At 41.8% G+C, this 19,453-nt stretch overlaps 1 protein-coding gene and 1 long non-coding RNA gene across 6 annotated transcripts in view; one reads left to right on the top strand and one right to left on the bottom strand.

Annotated features, from left to right (window-relative positions):
* The window catches only part of LOC141570593 (uncharacterized), a 49,609-nt gene extending 30,435 nt beyond the window's left edge, over positions 1 to 19,174 (bottom strand). Inside the window, exons 1-4 of one of the 2 annotated variants that reach the window (XR_012494766.1) lie at positions 19,034 to 19,174; positions 18,399 to 18,512; positions 8,750 to 8,872; positions 3,640 to 3,752 (exon numbers count right to left, since the gene is read on the bottom strand). This is a non-coding gene — a long non-coding RNA (uncharacterized LOC141570593). Of the gene's footprint in view, positions 1 to 76; positions 3,753 to 8,749; positions 8,873 to 18,398; positions 18,513 to 19,033 lie in introns of those variants that run through there. The other variant, XR_012494765.1, reaches the window with a different exon arrangement.
* SLC28A2 (solute carrier family 28 member 2) overlaps positions 1 to 19,453 on the top strand; it is a 35,187-nt gene that overhangs the window by 8,911 nt on the left and 6,823 nt on the right. For 2 of the 4 annotated variants that reach the window (XM_019756647.2, XM_074327802.1), the window contains exons 4-17: positions 3,643 to 3,734; positions 4,827 to 5,010; positions 6,399 to 6,540; positions 7,132 to 7,245; positions 7,596 to 7,673; positions 8,743 to 8,823; positions 9,269 to 9,349; positions 10,488 to 10,613; positions 10,689 to 10,819; positions 11,280 to 11,448; positions 11,655 to 11,852; positions 12,459 to 12,540; positions 13,901 to 13,999; positions 14,213 to 14,324. In XM_019756647.2, coding sequence (XP_019612206.2) covers positions 3,643 to 3,734; positions 4,827 to 5,010; positions 6,399 to 6,540; positions 7,132 to 7,245; positions 7,596 to 7,673; positions 8,743 to 8,823; positions 9,269 to 9,349; positions 10,488 to 10,613; positions 10,689 to 10,819; positions 11,280 to 11,448; positions 11,655 to 11,852; positions 12,459 to 12,540; positions 13,901 to 13,999; positions 14,213 to 14,324 — 1,689 coding nt within the window. Of the gene's footprint in view, positions 1 to 3,642; positions 3,735 to 4,826; positions 5,011 to 6,398; positions 6,541 to 7,131; positions 7,246 to 7,595; positions 7,674 to 8,742; positions 8,824 to 9,268; positions 9,350 to 10,487; positions 10,614 to 10,688; positions 10,820 to 11,279; positions 11,449 to 11,654; positions 11,853 to 12,458; positions 12,692 to 13,900; positions 14,000 to 14,212; positions 14,325 to 19,453 lie in introns of those variants that run through there. The other 2 variants (XR_012494764.1, XR_012494763.1) reach the window with 2 other exon arrangements.

The raw sequence follows: 19,453 nt of genomic DNA, 5'->3' as shown, positions 1-19,453 counted from the left end.
TATAAATAGGGGTAAATTGTATCAGCAGAGGAAGTCCATGATGGGCATTAACCATATTTGAGAAATCTTTGCTAACAGAACTAAAGGGTTTGGCTCAAAAAGGCCATTGAAGGTAGAGTCATGACTCTCCCTGATGAGTGACAGAAAACACCTTATCGGGGAAGACTCCACTGTCTGTCAGAACCACTAGCTTGGGAGAACAGAGTTCTCAATGGAAGAAGTTGAGGGTGAGTTGAAGGACTAATTAGAAATCCTATCACATAGGTCCTTCTTGTCTTTGTGGACCTTTGGCATTGGGTCTACACTGTTAGTGTGAAAAAGCTCTGACGTTTTCTGTTATCTGAAATGGATACAGCAAGCAGAGATTTGGGTACAAAGTGGAGGGAGAGTTCTTTCAAAGACAGTACATCCAATACAACTCAGCAAACCTGGCTGTGTTCTGGTTTAGGTTCCCTTCTCACTCTAGCTAGGCTGATGGCTCTCAGAATGGTCATCCCCACGTGCTCCGAGTCTGTACCTCCAATGTAAGTTTTCTGGCTTCCATCTGATAGACCTTTCTCTTGTGTCCTCTGGTTTTCCAACTCCTATTTGGCTTCCCACTTTGGCGTATTGACAACCTTTGTGCTTCTCAGACTCCATTTCTCTAGGACAATTTTGGTAACTGTTCTTGAGTCCCTAACAACCACCCAGCTCTCCTTGTCCATCCAGTTTGAAACCAGTTGTATACACAGCTTTGAATCTGGTAAAGTGGTAGCCAGTACAGTACCACTGACCAGTTCTTTTTATGCCATCATTAACATAAAACCTTTGACTCCCTGAAAAGATCCTGGTCAATTCTGCCTGGAGGCCCTCACCCTTTACTCAGACCATCATTTATCTCTGGGTTGACTCATTTCCTTTCTTTCAGTTCTTACTTCAAGCTAGAGCAGCAAAGATTCACCCAGAGCCACAATGTCAACAGTCACTAGAGATGGATTTTCTGAAAGCTGTCCTAAGCTTTCTACTCTAACGCTCAACGATAGCACCTCAGTCTCTGGGATTTTCCATAGCTGTCTCCTTTAGTTGGGAGAGTTTCCATATCTTGTAGATAGGGTCACAGAGAAAATGCATGTACACTCTTGCTGCTAGGCCTGGCCTATAGTGCCCTCTAATGTTATGTTTAGCTAGCATGACCTACCACCCCTTACCCTTCTCTGTTTTGTCCTATCACTCGCAGCTGCAGGCAGTAAGGCATGTGAGAGGGTTATTGTTAGTGTATATCTGGAAAGCCTCCCATGTACATACTGGGAGAACTTAACAGTGGGTACATACTTCACAACAAGTTATGGGCTAGTATTGAGTTTTACCATCTATCAGATAGATTTCTTCTCAATTCAGCTTCCCGATAGGATATAACACTAACTCTCAAACAGTGCCATTATGTAAAATAAAGAGCTTGGTAGTCTTAGCAAGATCCTGGGCCAAGCAGGATACAAGGCTCATGAACCTGCTCACAGGCCTCTCTACTTCTCAATTGGTTTAAAGGATGAGAAAGCTTTTTTCTCTTTTCATTTGGAATGCACCTAAATGACTTTCTTTAAACCAGAGGTCCAGTTCCAACTTGATATTTCTAGGATCAGGGTGTTAATGGGTTTTGCAGAAATGAGTGTTCTTAATTGATTTTTGGTTGTACCCACTGATCTTCAGTTCCCAGGACGTGGTCAAATCTGGTTATAGGTGATGGCGGAAATCTTTTCCTTTTCCAAAAGTGATTTATATTGAGTCTTGGTCCAGTGTATGCCCCTCTTATTTTGTGGTGGCCTTGTGGAACTGGCATTTGACTGGGTATAATTTTATATCAGCTTCACCTAATGTACCAGTTTGGGTCCTAACAGGAGATAGATAGAATGCTTAAATTAGGATAATTAGAGGAGGGTTAATTTACAAAGAGACCATTACAAAGACGTGTGCAAGATGTGGTGCAACCACAAGAAAGGATGGTACAAGAACGTGAGGCTAGAGGCATTGAACCTTTACTGTTTCGAGGGCCAAAGAGACAAGACCTGAGAGAACCCAGAAAGAGAGTCATTTAAAGAAGACCTCCTCAATACCAACTTCAGTCTTTTCATACACTCTGATCTCCTTCTGGGTCCCCCTGGCAGAATCCAACCAGATAAGCCAGAGGGCATGGAGGCCCTTTGGTAGAGTCCAGAGGGCTAGATTGCTGGGCACAGAGCAAGGTGGAGAGTAGGTCTGGAGGAGCCAATCAAAGCTGTCTGGTACACAAGAAGTCTAGGATTCAAAGTAAATTAGTTCCTTGCTATGCTTTGTGAATGATGTTCCAATGATAAATATGTCCTTCAGGAATGCTGACACCTCTAAGCAACACTTTTTACTCAGTATGTTTTCTATTAAGTATGGAAAGGTAGCAGAGTCCTTAGGATCCTAAGGTATCGTCTTGAATTGATTCAGTTGGGTGGTGACAGATTGTTTTCTCCTCTCTCAGATTACCTATATCTGATAATACACACTCTACTCTGCTAACACAGGACTGGGCTCCCTGCAGAAAGGGAAATGAGGAGGAGGAGGAGAATGAGGAAAAAGAGGAAAAGGAGAAAAGGAAGGCTATATATAAGGAACAGAGGGAGCATGTTAGATGGGAGACACAGCAATGGAGAAAGAGCCAGGAAAACTGTGAGTCAAGACCCCAAGGCGTTTGGAGTTAGTGGCTGGTCCCAGCCCTGGCTAAGCTGTCCTGCCTCAGCAAGATGACCTACTGGGACCTTCTTGTGGGGCTCACCTTTGGAGCTTTAAGAGTTTGGAAATTAGAGCGTTTTGCTCATATGACTGCAGTGTGCTGAGAATCCTCGGGACTGGCAAGAGGGGTGAGCCTGGAGTGTAGGTAAGGTGCAGCATTGGATGATGGTGAAGAGCTCAGATTCTGAAGCCAGACTGCCTGAGTTTACATTCTGTCTTTTCTCCTTACAGCTTCCATGACCTTGGGAAAGTTACTTACTTCTATTTTCTAGTTTCCACATCTGTAAAATGGGAATTTTAATAGTAACCACCTCAAGAATTCTTAGGAGTTATTATTTTAATGTTCTTTGAAAGAGCCAAGCACGTAGAAAGCACTATATAAATGTTAAATCAAACTTGAATAGTCCTACCTGCTAGGCATTTTCTCTCAAGCCCTGCCCATCCAGGGATTCTTGGTGTTTTCTTTCCCATCTGTCAATGCACATCTGAGTGTTCAGAGTTACGGGTTTGTGTGGGTTTCAGGGAGGAATGGTCAAAGCTGCATCTCAGAAGAAAAGGCCCTTTTCTGAATCTGGAAGCTGAGTAATCCCTTGTCCCTGGGGAACAGGGAAGTAGTAGGTCCCAGGAGCCTCTCCCTGATGTGACCAGTATCCACCTATGTAGTAGGAGATTACTGAGGACATTGCAGGTCCAGGTTGTGTAGGGTTATTCTGACCTGCTGCCCATTGGTAAGTTTTGATCTGGTCTTTTTGGCATTGCTGGAACATTACCTAACGTCCCTCTGATGAATAATTTTCCTCATTGATTAACAGAAAGTTCTCCCTCTGGCCAAGTAATCTAAGTTGTGGGCATTGATACAAACGGGATGGAGTAATTTTTGTATCTTAATTTTTGGGTTCTTACCAGGAGGAGCCTACAGCCTTTCACCAGGGCAAGAAGTTTCTGCAAAACACATGCCTGCTTGTTCAAGAAGATCCTGCTGGGCCTGTTGTGTTTGGGTGAGGTACTGGGAATTCCTGGAAATAAGAGACACATTGTTTGAGGAATATGACCTTGTGGCGAGACAACTTCTAGACAAAAAGCAAATTTATTCACAAACCGATCTAAAGGGATATATAGATCTTAATTACTGGTAGTTGAACTGTAATTTATTGAGTTGCACTTCTAGGAATCAGTAAAATCTAAGAATAAAGTATTTTTCAAAACTGTACTATTTGATGGACTTACGTATTTCAGGGAATCTGGGCTTGTCTCTATTTTAGTGTCTTGATTTGCAGGGCATAGTTCTTGTAGTCTTTACAAGAGAAGCTTGTGGTATACATTCCTTATTTGCTGGCTTACTAGTAAGATTAATGATATAAAATTTTTTAAAAATCAGCAAACCACTATTTAAATTACATTGTCAGTGATATATAGGACTTTGACGTCAATATTAGAGGTGGCTGTGATAATGAGAACACAATTATATTTTGGGGTGAGTCAAAGTGCCATGGGGTAAGGACCATATGACTGTACAGTGAATCCTCACTTAATATCCTCGATAGGCTCTGAAACTTTAAGTGAAACAACATATAATGAAACCAATTTTACCATCGGCTCGCTGATGTAAACATGTTAAGTTCCTAGGAATCTCATCAGTGATATAACCAATATTGAATGAAATGACGTTATTTGAGGACCTGTTGTATTTCCTAGTAGTAGCCTTGTTTATGTGATTTTGCTCAAGAGGAAAGGCTAAAATGACTGGGGTTATAAAGTTTTAAGAAAAGATGACTTTTGAAGAGTCTAATGCTGGGTCTGATCAAATCTACACCCAGGGACAGAAAAGGATATCAGATAAAGTAGAAAATATTTCATTAAAGACAAGTGAAAATATGCCGTATTCAAACTATTCCTTGGGAATCCTCAAGAAGAAAACAGCCATCTAGCTTGTCCTTGAGAACTGCAGCTCAGTCTGACAAGTGGGGCTGGTTGGCAAGGTCGCTGGAGGGTTTTTCTGCCTTGAAGTCCCAGACATTCATGACTAGCGCTTCATTTGCCCCTGGGGAGCTCTGACTTGCTAATCTTTACTCTGCACCTTCTCCTTTCAGCTTATGCTGCCTACGTCTTAGCAGCTTGCATCTTGGATTTCCAGAGGGCACTGGCCTTGTTCGTCCTCACCTGTTTGGTGCTCTTGGTCCCAATTCACCACTTTCTAAAAAGTTTCTTTGGTAAAAAGTTAACAAGATGTCTGAAGCCCTTTCAAAACTTCTGCCTAAAGGTTTGGATGAAATGGTGAGTGAGATAAGGATCTCAATATACCTGGTCCCAAAACTTGTCCCAAACCCCAGCCTGCTTCCCCTTTTCTCCTGTGGCAGTTCCTGAGCTGTCTCTCAGACCCTCACCTATATTTTCAAAACCAAGGCTCAGACAGCAAATGGCAACAGGTCTCTGAGCACTGGACTTCTGTCCAGTTTCTTGTAGCTTCGTGTCTCAACAGTGCTAGGGGCAGGAGGAGTGGTCTCAGAGAAGAGTGTCAGTCTGTTTCATTAAGCTGTCAAATTGATTTGGTGGTCATATGTGTCTCCCTTAGTTCCCTGATTCTTTTTATGCTTTTTTCCGTCTAGTCCTCCACACTTCCTGCACCCACTGGTGTCTTTTACAATTCCTTAGAGTTTAATGAGCAAACTTACTGTTCAGTGTATTCAGAACTGGATTCAACAGTAGCCACAGCTCATCTAACTAACTATGGCATCCACGCGTTCTTTGCTCACAGGTGTGGAATGACAGAATAACTTCCAGACTCTCTATAAAGTTCCTCTTTTTTTGCCTATTTTCCAATGGATGTGCAGAAAATCGGTGTTAAGAATATCTGCAGCAGCAATAATTTGGAGAAACATGCAAACTACAACCAAAATTTTGGATCACTGATGTATTTGACACTGAGGAGACAAAGCTAAAAGGACTCTAATCGTTAGCCGGGTAGATTCTGGAAGCCACATTTTATTGACTTTAAGTGAGATGAGTTCACAGTGAGAATAATTGCAAAATTCAACCCTGACTTATAATACTTTTTGTTGTCGCTGTTGTTCCTGATCTCAATGGACAACATGCTCTTTTTGTTTTGTTTTGATATATGAGCTCCTTTCTAATATTTTTCCCTTGAATTGAATTGATTCCAACATTCAGACATGAGGTAACCAGTCTGTATATTGCCAAGCATGTTTGGTACATCAAGGGACCATAGACCACAAGTAGTTGATTTGTGGCTTAGCCTTTACTCTTGTCCTTGGAGTTGTTGGAAATTGGGTGATCCATGGGGGACCATGCATACTTTTCCATACTTTTCCTCCTTTTAAAAAAAATATTTTGGTTATTCATTAGAGCAGTCTTAGAGAATGAGTCTTATATCACATCTTACTGATATGGAAACTTGAGGAAAGGAAGTCATGTGATTTGTGTTCTCAGATTCGACTCTTTCAACTTCATTCTGTGAATAAAAGAGTTGGGAGAGGTGGTACCTAGGAAACTACCATATGAATGATTCTCAAGCTATATCTCTTGTCCAATCTACTGAGTTATTTCACTTTTGCTCGGGATGAACTTCTACTTTTTAGAGGTAAGTTTAATTATTTGTTATTCATTCACTGAGCTGATGACACGTCTTGGCATTCCCTCTTCAGGGTGTTCGCAGGAGTCTTCTTGATTGGCCTTATCCTATGGTTGGCTCTAGACACAGCCCAAAGGCCTGAGCAGTTGATCCCCTTTGCAGGAGTCTGCATGTTCGTCCTCATCCTCTTTGCCTGCTCCAAACACCACCGAGCAGTGAGTTTGGGGTATGCAGGGTGGGCTGAGGGCCATGTGTTACTAATTACAAAGTGCACGTGTCAAGTATTGATTACAAAGGCAGAGACCTAAGTTCTTAACAATCTCTGGAATTTGCCTGTGACTCCTAAGAGAAGTTTTAAAGAGAAGTTTGTCTCAGATACCGCTTATTTTTAAACTGTAGATCATGATCTATTAGTGAGCCTTGATATCAATTTTGTGTATTTAGTCCAGTGTTAAAGAAAGAATAAAAGAAAAAAAATGGAAAGAAAGAAAATAGAATACAAGAGAGAATCAGCTTGCATTGCACATAGCAATATTAAAGTATTGGTTTCTGGTGCTTTTATTCACATGTATGCATGTGTGTCATCTAACCTGTAGACACAGTTTTAAAACTGTATCGACCTATGTGCCTCTTTACATATTACTGCCCTGTGTCCCCTGCTCCTTACTCCATTTTACCCCAGATTTATTGTTAATCTCCTAGGTTGGTTCCACCCAGAGTACATGTACCCAAGTTTAAGACACCAACCAGGTAATGAACAGGTAGCTGTAGCACTCACATTGGAATAATGTTTTTCTGGGTTTCAGGTGTCCTGGAGGGCAGTGTTTTGGGGTCTGTGTCTTCAGTTTGTCTTTGGGATCTTGGTCATCAGAACTGATCCTGGATTTAATGCATTTCAATGGCTGGGAGACCAGGTTCAGGTATGGGAAACTGAAAGCTAGGGCTCTGCTTTTTTAGAACCCTAGAGAAAGGAGATATGGGGAAAGCATGTGGAGATTGATCTGTGTCTTATTAATGACTGTGGTAGAAGATCTGGTGGGAAAGAAAGAGTATACTGGGGTACAACTAATCACATGAATAAAGGGGACTGAACTGCTGAGTCCTCTGCCATTCAATGAGCAGCTCATGGGGACATAGCCTGCCCCCACACTGTCACAGGGAGCCCAGCCTCAGTAGCAGCAGTAGGACCTACTCATGCATGAGGCTGAGCCCATCTTCCTCTGTGTCCTACCTGGCTTCACTCTCATTCACTTTCTCTCTTTTCTTTCAGATTTTCCTGAATTACACTGTGGCTGGCTCCAGTTTTCTGTTTGGAGACACGCTGGTCAACAATATCTTTGCTTTTCAGGTCATATCTGTTTTGTAGGCAGGAATGAGGGCCAGTGTAGGAGGAGGTATAAAACCGGATGAAAATGTGTGTCCAAGTGATCAGCCAGTCTCTATACCTATTTGACCCTAAGAAGAGGATTTGATCCCATTAGTGGAGGAAAGAGCATTAATCTCTTGCCTTTTGATCATTATCATACTGAAATTGGAATAAAACAGGAGTGGGGGAGGGAGGCTCAGAAAACATCTCCCTGTGGCTTCATACTGATGGCATAATAGATTTGTGACACATTTAAAATTTATTCCTAACCTAGCTTGTGTTTAAATAGCCACTAGTATCTACACTGTATCAGCTGCTCTTGGAAGCCTGAGAGCTTAATTTAGAGGCCTGAAACTCAGTCCATTATGGCATACATGTGCGCATTGAATGTACAGTAGCCCCCTTTACCCGTGTGGGATACATTCCAAGACCCCTAGTGGATGCCTGAAACCGCAGATAGTACCGAACCCTATATATACTGTCTTTTCCTACACATACATATCTATGATAAAGTTTCATTTATAAATTAGGCAATTTCACAGATAGAAGATGCATTCTTACCATAGATCTTACCAATCTCAGCATATGATGTTGAGAACCTTTACCTTTTCACTTAAAGGAAGCACTTTATGGCTTCCCCTTGGCATATCCAAATTGCCAGCATCACTACTCTTGTACTTTGGGGGCTATTAAGTAAAATAAGGGTTACTTGAACACATGCACTAAGTACTGCAACAGTTGATATGACTTGATAACCTGGACAGCTACTAAGTTACTAACGAGCAGGTAGGTAGTGTATCCAGCATGTACATACTGGTCAAAGCAATGAGTTATGTCCCAGGCAGGACACAGCAGGACAGCACAAGAGTCCATCACACTACTCAGAATGGCACACAATTTAAAACTTACGAATTGTTTATTTGTGGAATTGTCCATTTAATATTTTCAGACCGTGGTTAGCCATGGGTAAGTGAAACCACAGAAAATGAAACTGTGGATAAGGTGGGGATTACGGTAATATCTCACTAGTTACCCATTATTCTCATTATAGGCCTTACCGGTCATCGTTTACTTTGGATGTGTGATGTCTATTCTTTACTATCTGGGCCTTGTGCAGTGGGTCGTGCAGAAGGTGAGCCATTCTCCTTCACCAGCCAGAAGGTGGACTTTCATCTTGTGATCTGACAAGAAGCATGAAAATGACACTTACTTTGGAAAAATGCTCAGACATAGGATCTAGAGTGCTAGAACTAACATAAAAAGTCAAACTCTTTCAAGCATGCCTGATATCAGGTGGTCAGGCCCAGGCTCTAGTTGGGCTTAGGGGCAGAGCAGGAAGAGAAAACTTGCTGGACTGCCATTTCATACTGAGTTTTAATCTACTAGTTCTGGAATCCAAGAGTCCCAAGGTCTGGTCCACCTTCTGTTTGTAACTTGTTTTGTGGCCTTGGGTTTGTTACTATACTTCTCTAGGCCTTTGTTTCCTTACTAGTAAAATGGAACAGGGGGTTTTGCTGGACGGATACTCTCCAAGATTCTTGCTAATGTTAATGGTTTAGGTCTCTGTATCCCTTTAGATTGCTTGGTTTTTGCAAACCACCATGGGCACCACAGCCACAGAGACCCTGGCTGTGGCAGGAAACATCTTTGTGGGTATGGTAAGTACCCTGAAGCCTTCTGATCCTCTTCTTTCTGGAGAACAAAGAGTATGGCAGAAAACAGGTGGAGAAAAGTATGGTTTTCTTTGGAAAAGGCAAATAAATGAAGACGATATGGGCAGGCAATTGCTGATGAAAGAAAAACTCAGAATCTCAAAGGAAACTCAGCTCAGTGCCTTTACCCTTCATGTGTAATGATACTTACCCAGGTGTACTTACTGGGGACATCCTTAACCACCAATCCAACTTCTTACACAGGAATTTAGGGAAACATCTCATCTCCTTTCAGGGCCTATGAAGGATGTTTGCTCTATGTTCTGGTTTCTCCCTGTGATCCTCGTTTTCCAGGGTCTCAAAGGAGGCAACAGCTGGCCTTGTTCAGGGCTAACACCAAGGCTCTTCCCCATAATACTGGTTTAACATATTTATAGAGTAGGTACTCAATATATGCTATTGGCTGACTAGCTCAATGTTAGCGACAATGGCTTATCAAATTAACAAGGAATTAGTGTTGAGGTCTTTCTCTTCGAAGGCCCTGGCCTGATTAACTGTTTCTGAAATGTTCCCAGAGTACTTTTTTATATTAGGTTGGTGTGAAAGTAATTGTGGTTTAAAAGATTAAAAATAATTGCAAAAACCGCAATTACTTTTGCACCAACCTAATACTTCTACTATAGCACTCCACAGTTTGCCCGAATTATCCATAATCACCTTAGTTTCCTCTGCTAGACTATAAGCTCCTAAGAGTAGGAACTTTGCTGTGTTGACATTAATATCCCTAGCATCTAGTACAGTACTAGGCACATAGTGATCACTCATTAAATGTCTTAGGTCGATGCCAGATACAGTTTACACACGCATGATTTTAGACATTGAGTACAAAAGAGGCATACCATTTCTCTTCTAGTCATTATAAAATTTAAATAGATGAAACAACCATGTATGAGAACAGATGAGAACAATGCCAGCCAGGATATAATTAGGTGCCAGAGAGAGGGTGAGGCAGATGCTAGGAAGGCCTAAGAACAGATCTCAATGCTGGAACGTCCCCACACTAGAGGGATGTGTCCCTGGGGCTGGGGTGGGCACTCTGGGGTGGGGACCCTCTTGAATCTGACTCACTTCTCCTCGTTTATAGACAGAGGCACCTCTGCTCATCCGTCCATACCTCGCAGACATGACGCTCTCTGAAATCCATGCAGTGATGACTGGAGGATTTGCCACCATTTCGGGCACTGTGATGGGAGCCTTCATATCTTTCGGGGTAGGCATAGTCTGCTCAGCGGGTATGCCCAAGCCTGGGCTCTGCAGACACTGATTCCTACCTCTGGCCTTACAGATTGACCCATCATCCTTGATTTCTGCCTCTGTGATGGCTGCTCCTTCTGCTCTTGCCTTGTCAAAGCTGGTATATCCAGAAGTGGAGGAATCCAAGTTTAAGAATAAGGAGGGGGTAAAATTGCCCCGTGGGTGAGTCCAATGAGGTATATAATTTGGGAGATGGTAAGGTCAGGGCAGAGTCAAGAGTGGTGCTTGTGGAAAAAAGAGTGGTGCTTGTGGTGGCAGAGACTTCAAGTCTCTCTCCTGGAGAAGGAATAATATGATTCTATATCCCCTCTTATCTACTACCTCTGCTTCTAGCTAATCATGTTGATTTTCTTCAATTGTTTAACCTTCCCACCTGCCTCTATCTTCTGCATGCCAGTATACTCTGTCCTTGGTGTCACTGCAATTGTATGGGAATTAAATCTGATATTGCTTCAGAGTAATTTCCACCAAAAGAGTCCCTAAGGAACCCCTATCACCTCTCAAGCTGGTCTTGCACCCTCTTCCTGCATGCCTGCACCACAGGGAAAGTGGGATTTCTGTTTTTTGAGGCGCTGAAAGTAATCCAGAGACCATATTCTTCTCCTCTGCCCAATAACTACAGGAAGGAGAAGAATGTTCTGGAAGCTGCCAGCAATGGAGCCACAGATGCTATAGGCCTTGTTGCTAATGTAGCAGCCAACCTGATTGGCTTTTTGGCTGTGTTAGCCTTCATCAATGCTGCCCTCTCCTGGCTAGGGGAGTTGGTAGACATACAAGGGCTCACTTTCCAGGTGAAAAATTACATTGGTTGGGCTGTCCCTCTAGGGTGTGTTTAAGTTGTCCTTGAACTGTGCAAGCCCTCTTGACTCACAGTGACCTAAAAGAGCCTGGATAGAAGGGGAGAGGAGACTGAGTTAAACTCTGGGGAAAGTCCTTGGGTCCTGACCTGTGTTATTTATTCTTTGTTTTCCTGGGATATCTCTTTCTTTTCACCTAGTTGATCTGCTCCTATGTCCTAAGGCCTGTGGTTTTCATGATGGGTGTAGATTGGGCAGACTGTCCGATGGTGGCTGAGATGGTGGGGATCAAGTTCTTCATAAATGAGTTTGTGGCCTATCAGCAACTGTCTCAATACAAGGACAAACGTCTCTCTGGAGTAGAAGAGTGGATCGGCGGTGAGAAACAATGGATTTCTGTAAGTGACAATCCAGAAAAGCATAAATCGTCTGTGGGCAGACAGAAAGTGTTACACAAAAGATTATTTCACACCCATGGATCCCCTTGCAGTGTCCCAGGCCTAACCACAAAGAAAGCACAACAGTATGCTTCTTAGCTGCAGTGCCATAGCTGCCCTGAGGTATGTGTGGTATTCTTCCCTCACATTCTGACCCAACTTCTCTCTATGAGGTAATTTTTGAAACTTTACAGTTGGGCCAGTCTAGGGTGCACACTATTTTTGATGGTCTAAATTTCCCTTCTTCATTTATAAGTTTAAATTGCTACAAATAGATCCTCTTTTCTCTCTCTATCTCTGCCCTCTCAATTATCTTCATTCCTAGGCCTTCTCCTTATTCATAGGCTTCAGTAGGAAGACTGTTGGGCAAAGAGGCCCATGGTGGCTTCCGTATCTTTATTCCTGTAATAACTTAGGACGTGATTCTTTTCTGAGCATCTTTTCCATATTCCTCAGGGTAGTGTGGACAAGATTGGGGGTTGTAAGATCTCTGGAACTTCTATCATGATGATATGACTGCACACCTGGGACTGAGTTTATTCACTTATTTATTTTTGTGTTCCCTAGGCAAGAGCTGAAACCATTACAACATTTTCACTTTGTGGATTTGCCAATCTTAGTTCCATAGGAATCACACTGGGAGGCTTGAGTGAGTTCATTCATTTTCCCAACTACCCAAACAGCCAGCCAGATCCCAGCTTCTGTAGAAGGCAGCCCTGGTGTTTCAGGACAAGTTGAGACCAGACAGAGAAGCTGATATGAAATGGGGCCTCTCAGGAGGTAGTTAATTTGGAGTTAAGGTAACCATGCTATCTGGCTAAGTGTGGGGCCCAGGCTGTGTTTACAATCTCAACTTCTGTTACTTTTTTTCCTTTCAGTTGGAGGCCCAAAAGACCAGTTTTACTTTTATTTTCCCTTTGAGGAAGATTACAATATTATTTTGCCATTAAATGTGCATAGTACATATATAAGTAAAGATAGATATATATATTTAATTCAGTGGCAAAGGTACTTTCTGAAATTAGGCTGCTCACCAGTTGTCTTCACAAAAGTAGGAGTTGCACAAGGAATCAAAAGACAAATAAAAGTATCAGACACATAAGGAAGAGAAACAGAATGAGTGGTGTGAAGTGTTGGGTTAAAAGCTACAAATCACCAGGTGTGGGAGGAGTGAGTATTTGAAGAAGACATAGATACATTTATACTGCTGAATATATTGCTGAATGTGGGTGATGGTTGGAGGAAATAAAATGAGGAAAGTGGAGTTGTCCTTGAGGGCAGTTGTCCTTAAATGTCCAAATTTAAGAGTTTGGAAGATCCAAGTTAGAAACAGAGTATAAGAAGAAATACAGCTCAGTGTATCCATTTTTGTGGCACTCATATTCTGGGGTAGAATAATTAAGTTGATTTGTTTGGTAGCTGATTTGAACAATTTAAAGGTGAAACAATTTCCTTTCGGTTTATTCCCCGCCTTCTGTTAAACATTTGTCTGTGCTGTTCTAATTCTGATACCTGATTTACTGTCTGATTGTGAGACTGCCATCCAACAGTGGGACGTGCATCATGTGACTAAGGCATCATGTGACTAAGGCTTAGGTGAATGTTGGCCTCCTTATCCCTCTGGCTCAAAACAGTCCATCTAATTCTGGTCCCAGCTTAAGAGTGCAGGGATCAACGAGTGTACACTCAGGCATTTGAGCCTATCTGGAGCAACCCAGAGCTTTGTTTGATCTAGATCCAACTTGGGAATGTTGTATCAGAACCACTGAACCACTGAAGTTAGCGTCAGACACAGTCCTTGACCTGGGAACGTCTGGGTTAATGACCCCTCAGGACTAACGTATATACACACTTCTTAGGGCACCGCTGGCCAGCCTCTGGTGATTAGTGGTAAAAATGCTATTCTTCTGCTGTGCTTTGTTCCTCTGCATTCTTCTAAATGGGGTTCATGGGATATACTCATTGCCTGGTGGGAAAGAGATCAAGTTATTTTGTTTTGTTGTCGGCAGCCTCAATGGTTCCCCACCGGAAGAGTGATTTATCCAAGATTGTGATCAGTGCCCTCTTCACAGGGGCCTGTGTATCCCTCATCAGTGCCTGCGTGGCAGGTATGTACCTCAGCTTAGTCTCTTGGCAGAAATCACTTACCTAGATCCTGACAAGGTCTCTTTCAGAATATGGATTAAACTATCCATCTCACAGATGCATAGAAAAGCACCTAATCTACAACATTCTGAATTCACACCCAAATTATTAACATTAAAAGCCTTCAGGAATATGTGCAAAATATTCCCCTTAGTATCTCTGTCTCCTTTATCCAGGAATCCTCTATGTCCCCAGGGGAGCCGAAACTGACTGTGTCTCCTTCCTAAATACAAGTTTCACCAATAGAACCTATGAGACCTATGTGTGTTGCAGAAGTCTCTTTCAGAGGTAAGTGAGCCCAAGATCCCTGCTTCTTATATGCTACCCTCCACTCAGGAGTCATGTGGGAGTGGAGAGAAATAGTCTTGAGAGTGATCGTGTGGATGCTGAATAGTGTTTAAGAAGGAAGGTGGGTATTTGCCGTGGTCTAGATCTGTGTTCTTTTCTCTTAGTAGATGCATCCTCAGTATTATGTTTGGTATGGACAAGTGACAGATTTTACCTGTATTGGTGAGGTACTGAGAAGTAGAGGGGCAGGGGAAGAAGTACGGAAGTGTGGTTTTCCTGATAAGAAGTTACTGTATTTATCATGACTGGAATATAGATAGGTTATAGGTGAAGACTTGGCAAGGAGCTTAAGTAGCTGAAAAATTATGGGCTTCTTCAGACAGAAATGACAACTGAGAAAAGATAAAGTTGATATGATAAAATCATGATGCATTCAGATAGTGTGAAAATGAACCAATTTCTGGGGTATTATAGTAGTTTTCTGGTTCCTTAAGTATGGAGCTTGGAAGTCACCACTCCATTCTAAAAACAAGTAAAAAAAAAAAGCTAAATCTGAAAAATCAATAATTCCTCTTAGATTTATAAGGGAGGTGAGGACACAGGGCAAACCACTGCCCCCATGATTGGAGAGACAGGTGAATATAGGAAGTCACGGTTACTGGAGCAGAGATACATGAGTAGAAACTGCTGCAGAAACCTAGGCAGGGGCAGCACAATCTGAAACTTTAACTGCTGGAGGCTCAGTGAGGACAAGTCTGAATGTTCAACACTCTGGAGTGGGGCAGTCAGAAGGGGCTCCCACACACTTTTGTGAGTTTTATCTCAAGGAGCTAGACCCAGCTCTCACAGTAAATAACTGGCAAAAATGCCCTCATGCTTCCGGTAGGGGAAGGGAGAAATGAACCCTTTTGAAATACACCAGAGACTCTTGGTTTTTGTTTTTTTATCAAGAACTGCCCTCAAGGGAAACTAGTTAACCACAGCCTAATCTGCTGGGGTATCGTCAGAGCCTAACTGACCTGAGAGAAGGGAAACACCCAACTTTAGCCCACTCTAGCCAATCCTGTCCCACCGAAGGAGGGAGAAAAAAAGCTGAGACATACTTGTGAAGTTCACAGTCCAGAGGCACAGGTTTACTAAAAGAATGAGACCTAGTCAGCGTACTACAGCATACTTCCACCCTCCACCCCCATCTTACTACCATCACATTACTAAAAGCCTATTCACAGCAGTTTCTTTTATGTGTACAGCATGTCTGGCTAATAAGAAGAAATTACAAGACACATTAAAAGGCAAAAAACACAATAGAGACAGAGCAAGCATCAGAACCACATGACAAGGGTGTTGAAATTAATCAGATTGGGAGTTTTTAACAACTGTGATTAATATGCTAAGGGCTCTAATGGATAAAGTAGACAACATGTATGAACAGATGGACAATGTAAGCAGAGATATAAGAATCCAAATTACCAAAAAGAAATTCTATAGATAAAAAAACAATGTAACAGAAATGAAGCATGCCTTTGATGGGCTTATTAGTAGACTGGCCACAGCTGAGGAAAGAATCTTTGAGCTGGAAGATTTATCAATAGAAACCATCAAAACTGAAAAGCGAAGAGAACAGAGTGGAAAAAACAAACAAACAAACAAACAAAAACAGAACAGAACATCCAAGGACTGTGGGATAACTACAAAAGGTGTAACATGCATAATGGGAATACCAGAAGGAGAAGAAAGGAATAGAATAAATATTTGAAACATTAATACTGAGAATTTCCCCAAATTAATGGCAGACACCAAACCACAGATCCAGGAACCTCAGAGAATGCCAAGCAGGATAAGTGCCAAAACACTACACCCAGGCATATAATTTTCAAATGACAGACAATCAGAGATAAAGAAAAAATACTGAAAGAAGCCAGTAGAAAAAAAAAGTATATATTATTAAGCTAAAAGAACTAGTTATAGGACACACAAAAGGAAAGATTTGAGGAACTGGAATGATTGGTTCTCCCAAAGCAAAAGGTATGTGTAGTTGTGACATATGGGTGAACGAAGAGAGTTCTAAAGACAATGAAGAGAGTTATGGGAGACGGGGCTGCAATGGATCTTATATGAAATGCTAAGGAACTTAGATTTTGACTTATAGAATTCTGAACACTGGCACGAAAAGATGTTTTTCTAAAAGACCATTCTCTTTCAATGTCAGTGAGACCAATAAACACACTGCTGGAATAGTCCAAGTGAGAAATGACAGGAGATGGTGAGGATGGCGATGCACTAGACCACGGAAAATTAATAGGATTGGTCACTGCTAGATAGGAGGCAAGGGTGGAGTGAAGAAGGGACAGGAGTTTCAAATAACAGTCTCTTGTCTGGGTTGGGCAAGGGGGTCTAAGGATGCCATTAAGTTACTGAGAAAGCGATTGGTTCCAGGAATGGGAACAAAGGGGAGAGATTGAGGTTTAGCTTAATTCAGGTGGCTATGTTGATTTGGAGGTACATATGGGACCACCATGGAAGGTACTCCATGGTGAATTGGGTAGGAAAGACTAAGACACAGTCTCACCATAAACCCCACCCCTGGCACAGCACCATACAATCGAAGGGAACTCACAACTCTCTCTCACATTCTTCCAGAGGAGTGAAGGGTTTGGACTGCACATCTAGTGTCCCAACTTTTAAACACCCCCCTCCGAGGGACAGGCTCCCCAAACACCTAGCTCTGACAGCATATTGGGCTTTGGTTCCCAAGTCCCACAGAACTACAAGCAAACAAAGAAGCGGTTCTTAACAGGCAGTGAGCACTCACTGCAGCTGTCCCTCAAGGCTCAGTGCAGAGGAAACAGGCAAAAATGCCCATCTCCCAGTCTTTTCCTGGAAGGGGTTTGATTACATACTTTCCAAATTGCTGCCTGAGGGTCCTGCTTCTAATTACTGTGTTTCCCTGAAAATAAGACCTAGACAGACAATCTTATTTTACTATAATATAAGACTGGGTCTTATATTAATTTTTGCTCCAAAAGGCATTAGAGCTGATTGTCTGGCTAGGTCTTATTTTTGGGGAAACACGGTAGGACACATCTAAGTGCTGACTGCAATCCTCCCAAGATTCCAAACAAGCTGGTGGGCACTTCCCCCACCTTCTTCCTCAGGCTTGCTCCAAGGATAAATCCAGGTCAATCAGCATCTCTCTGGAAAGAGCTCATGCACATGTCTGGTGCTACAACTCTTGTGGCTGCTGCCCAAGGGACAAGCCCCCAGATCCCATTCATGAGTGCCGCAGGATGGTAGCAGATAAAAACAAAATGTTGTTAATGAGTGAGTGTATGTGAGTACTCCCTCTGGCTAGCCCCCCAGGGCTTGGTGCAGAAAGAGTAGGCACAAATGCAGTCTTTCAGGGGAAGGGAACTGACGGCATACTTTACAAGCCTTTGCCTGAAGGTCCAGCTTCTAATTAGCATGCATCTAGGGGATGACTGCGATCCTGCTTGGAGCCCACTTTTTCCCTCTAGCTCACTCCAACAATAATCCAAGCTGCCAGTATCTCCCTGAAAGGAGCTTGTACACACACCTAATGCCCGACTTTTATGGCTGCCACACAAAGGACAGGCCCCCAAATAACCTAGCTCTGACAGTAAACTGAACTTGCAACCATGAGGCCAACAGGACTATAGCAAACAAAGCTGCAGTTTTTAAATGGGTACAGGAATACTCCCCAACCCCCAAGCTCAGCACAGAGGGAAGAGACAAAAATGCCCATCTCCCAGTTTTTCCCCAAAAGGGGTTTGACTGCATATTTTCCCAGCTGGTATCTGAGGGTCCAGCTTCTAATCAGCCTGTACCCAGGTGTTGACTGCAATCCTCTTCTTTGGGACACTAATGAGACCTACACTGAGACACACAATGACTAAACAGTCAAAAGTTAAAGACAAAGAGAATCTTAAAAGCAGCAAGACTAAAGTAACTTGTTATGTACAAGGGAATGCTCATAAAATCTTTAGCAGATTTTTCAGCAGAAACCTTGTAGATCAGAAGAGAGTGGGATGATAGAGTCAAAAGAAAAAACTTCACCTGGTAGAGCTGTCCTTCAGAATTGGAAAGATAGTTTTCCAGACAAGCAAAAGCTGAAGGAGTTCATCACCACTAGACCAGCCTCACAGGAGATGTTAAAGGAAGTTCTTCCAGCTGAAAGAAAAGGACACTAATTAGTAACATGAAAACATATGAAAGTATAAAATTCATTGGTAAAGGTAAATATGTAGTTAAAATCAGACTACTCTAATATTGTAAAGGTCGCAGATAAATCACTTATAACTCTAGTATGAAGATTAAAAACCAAAAATATTAAAAATAATTACAACTATAATAATTTGTTAATAGATTCACAATATAAAAAGATGTAAATTGTGACAGAAAAAATATAAAATGTGGGAGGAGTATATAAATGTAGATATTTATATGCATTCAAAGTTAAGTTATTGGGTTAAAATAGACTGTTATAACTATAAGATATTTTATGTAAGCTTCATGGTAACCACAAAACAAATACCTATAATAGATACACAAAAGATAAAGAGAAAGGAACCAAAGCATACCACTACAAAAAATCATCAGATCACAACAAAAGAGAGAAAGAGGAAGAAACAAAGTAACTACAATAAAACAGCTAGAAAACAATGATCTAAATTGCAATAGTAAGTCCATACCTATTAATAGTTGCTTTAAATTTAAATAGACGAAATTCTCCAGTCAAAAGATATAGAGTGGCTGAATGGATAAAAATAAAACCCAGCTATATGCCCTACAAGAGACTCACTTCAACTGCAAGCAAACACCTAAACTGGAAGTGAAGGGATGGGAAAAGATATGCCGTGGAAATAGAAACCAAAAGAAAGCACCGGTAGCTATACTTATATCAGACAAAGTAGACTGTAAGCCAAAAACAGTAACAACAGACAAAGAACATCATCATAAATGATAATAAAGAGGATATAGCAACTGTAAATATTTATACAGCACCTAAATATATAAAGCAAAATTTAACAAATCTGAATGGAGAAATAGACAGTAATACAAAAATAGTAAGGGACTTCAATATTCCCCTTAAATAATGGATAGAATATCTA

This window comes from Rhinolophus sinicus, linkage group LG03 (genome assembly GCF_036562045.2).
Source record: "Rhinolophus sinicus isolate RSC01 linkage group LG03, ASM3656204v1, whole genome shotgun sequence".
In the NCBI taxonomy this organism is placed as follows: Eukaryota; Metazoa; Chordata; class Mammalia; order Chiroptera; family Rhinolophidae; genus Rhinolophus; species Rhinolophus sinicus.
This window is presented reverse-complemented; position numbering and strand designations above follow the sequence as displayed.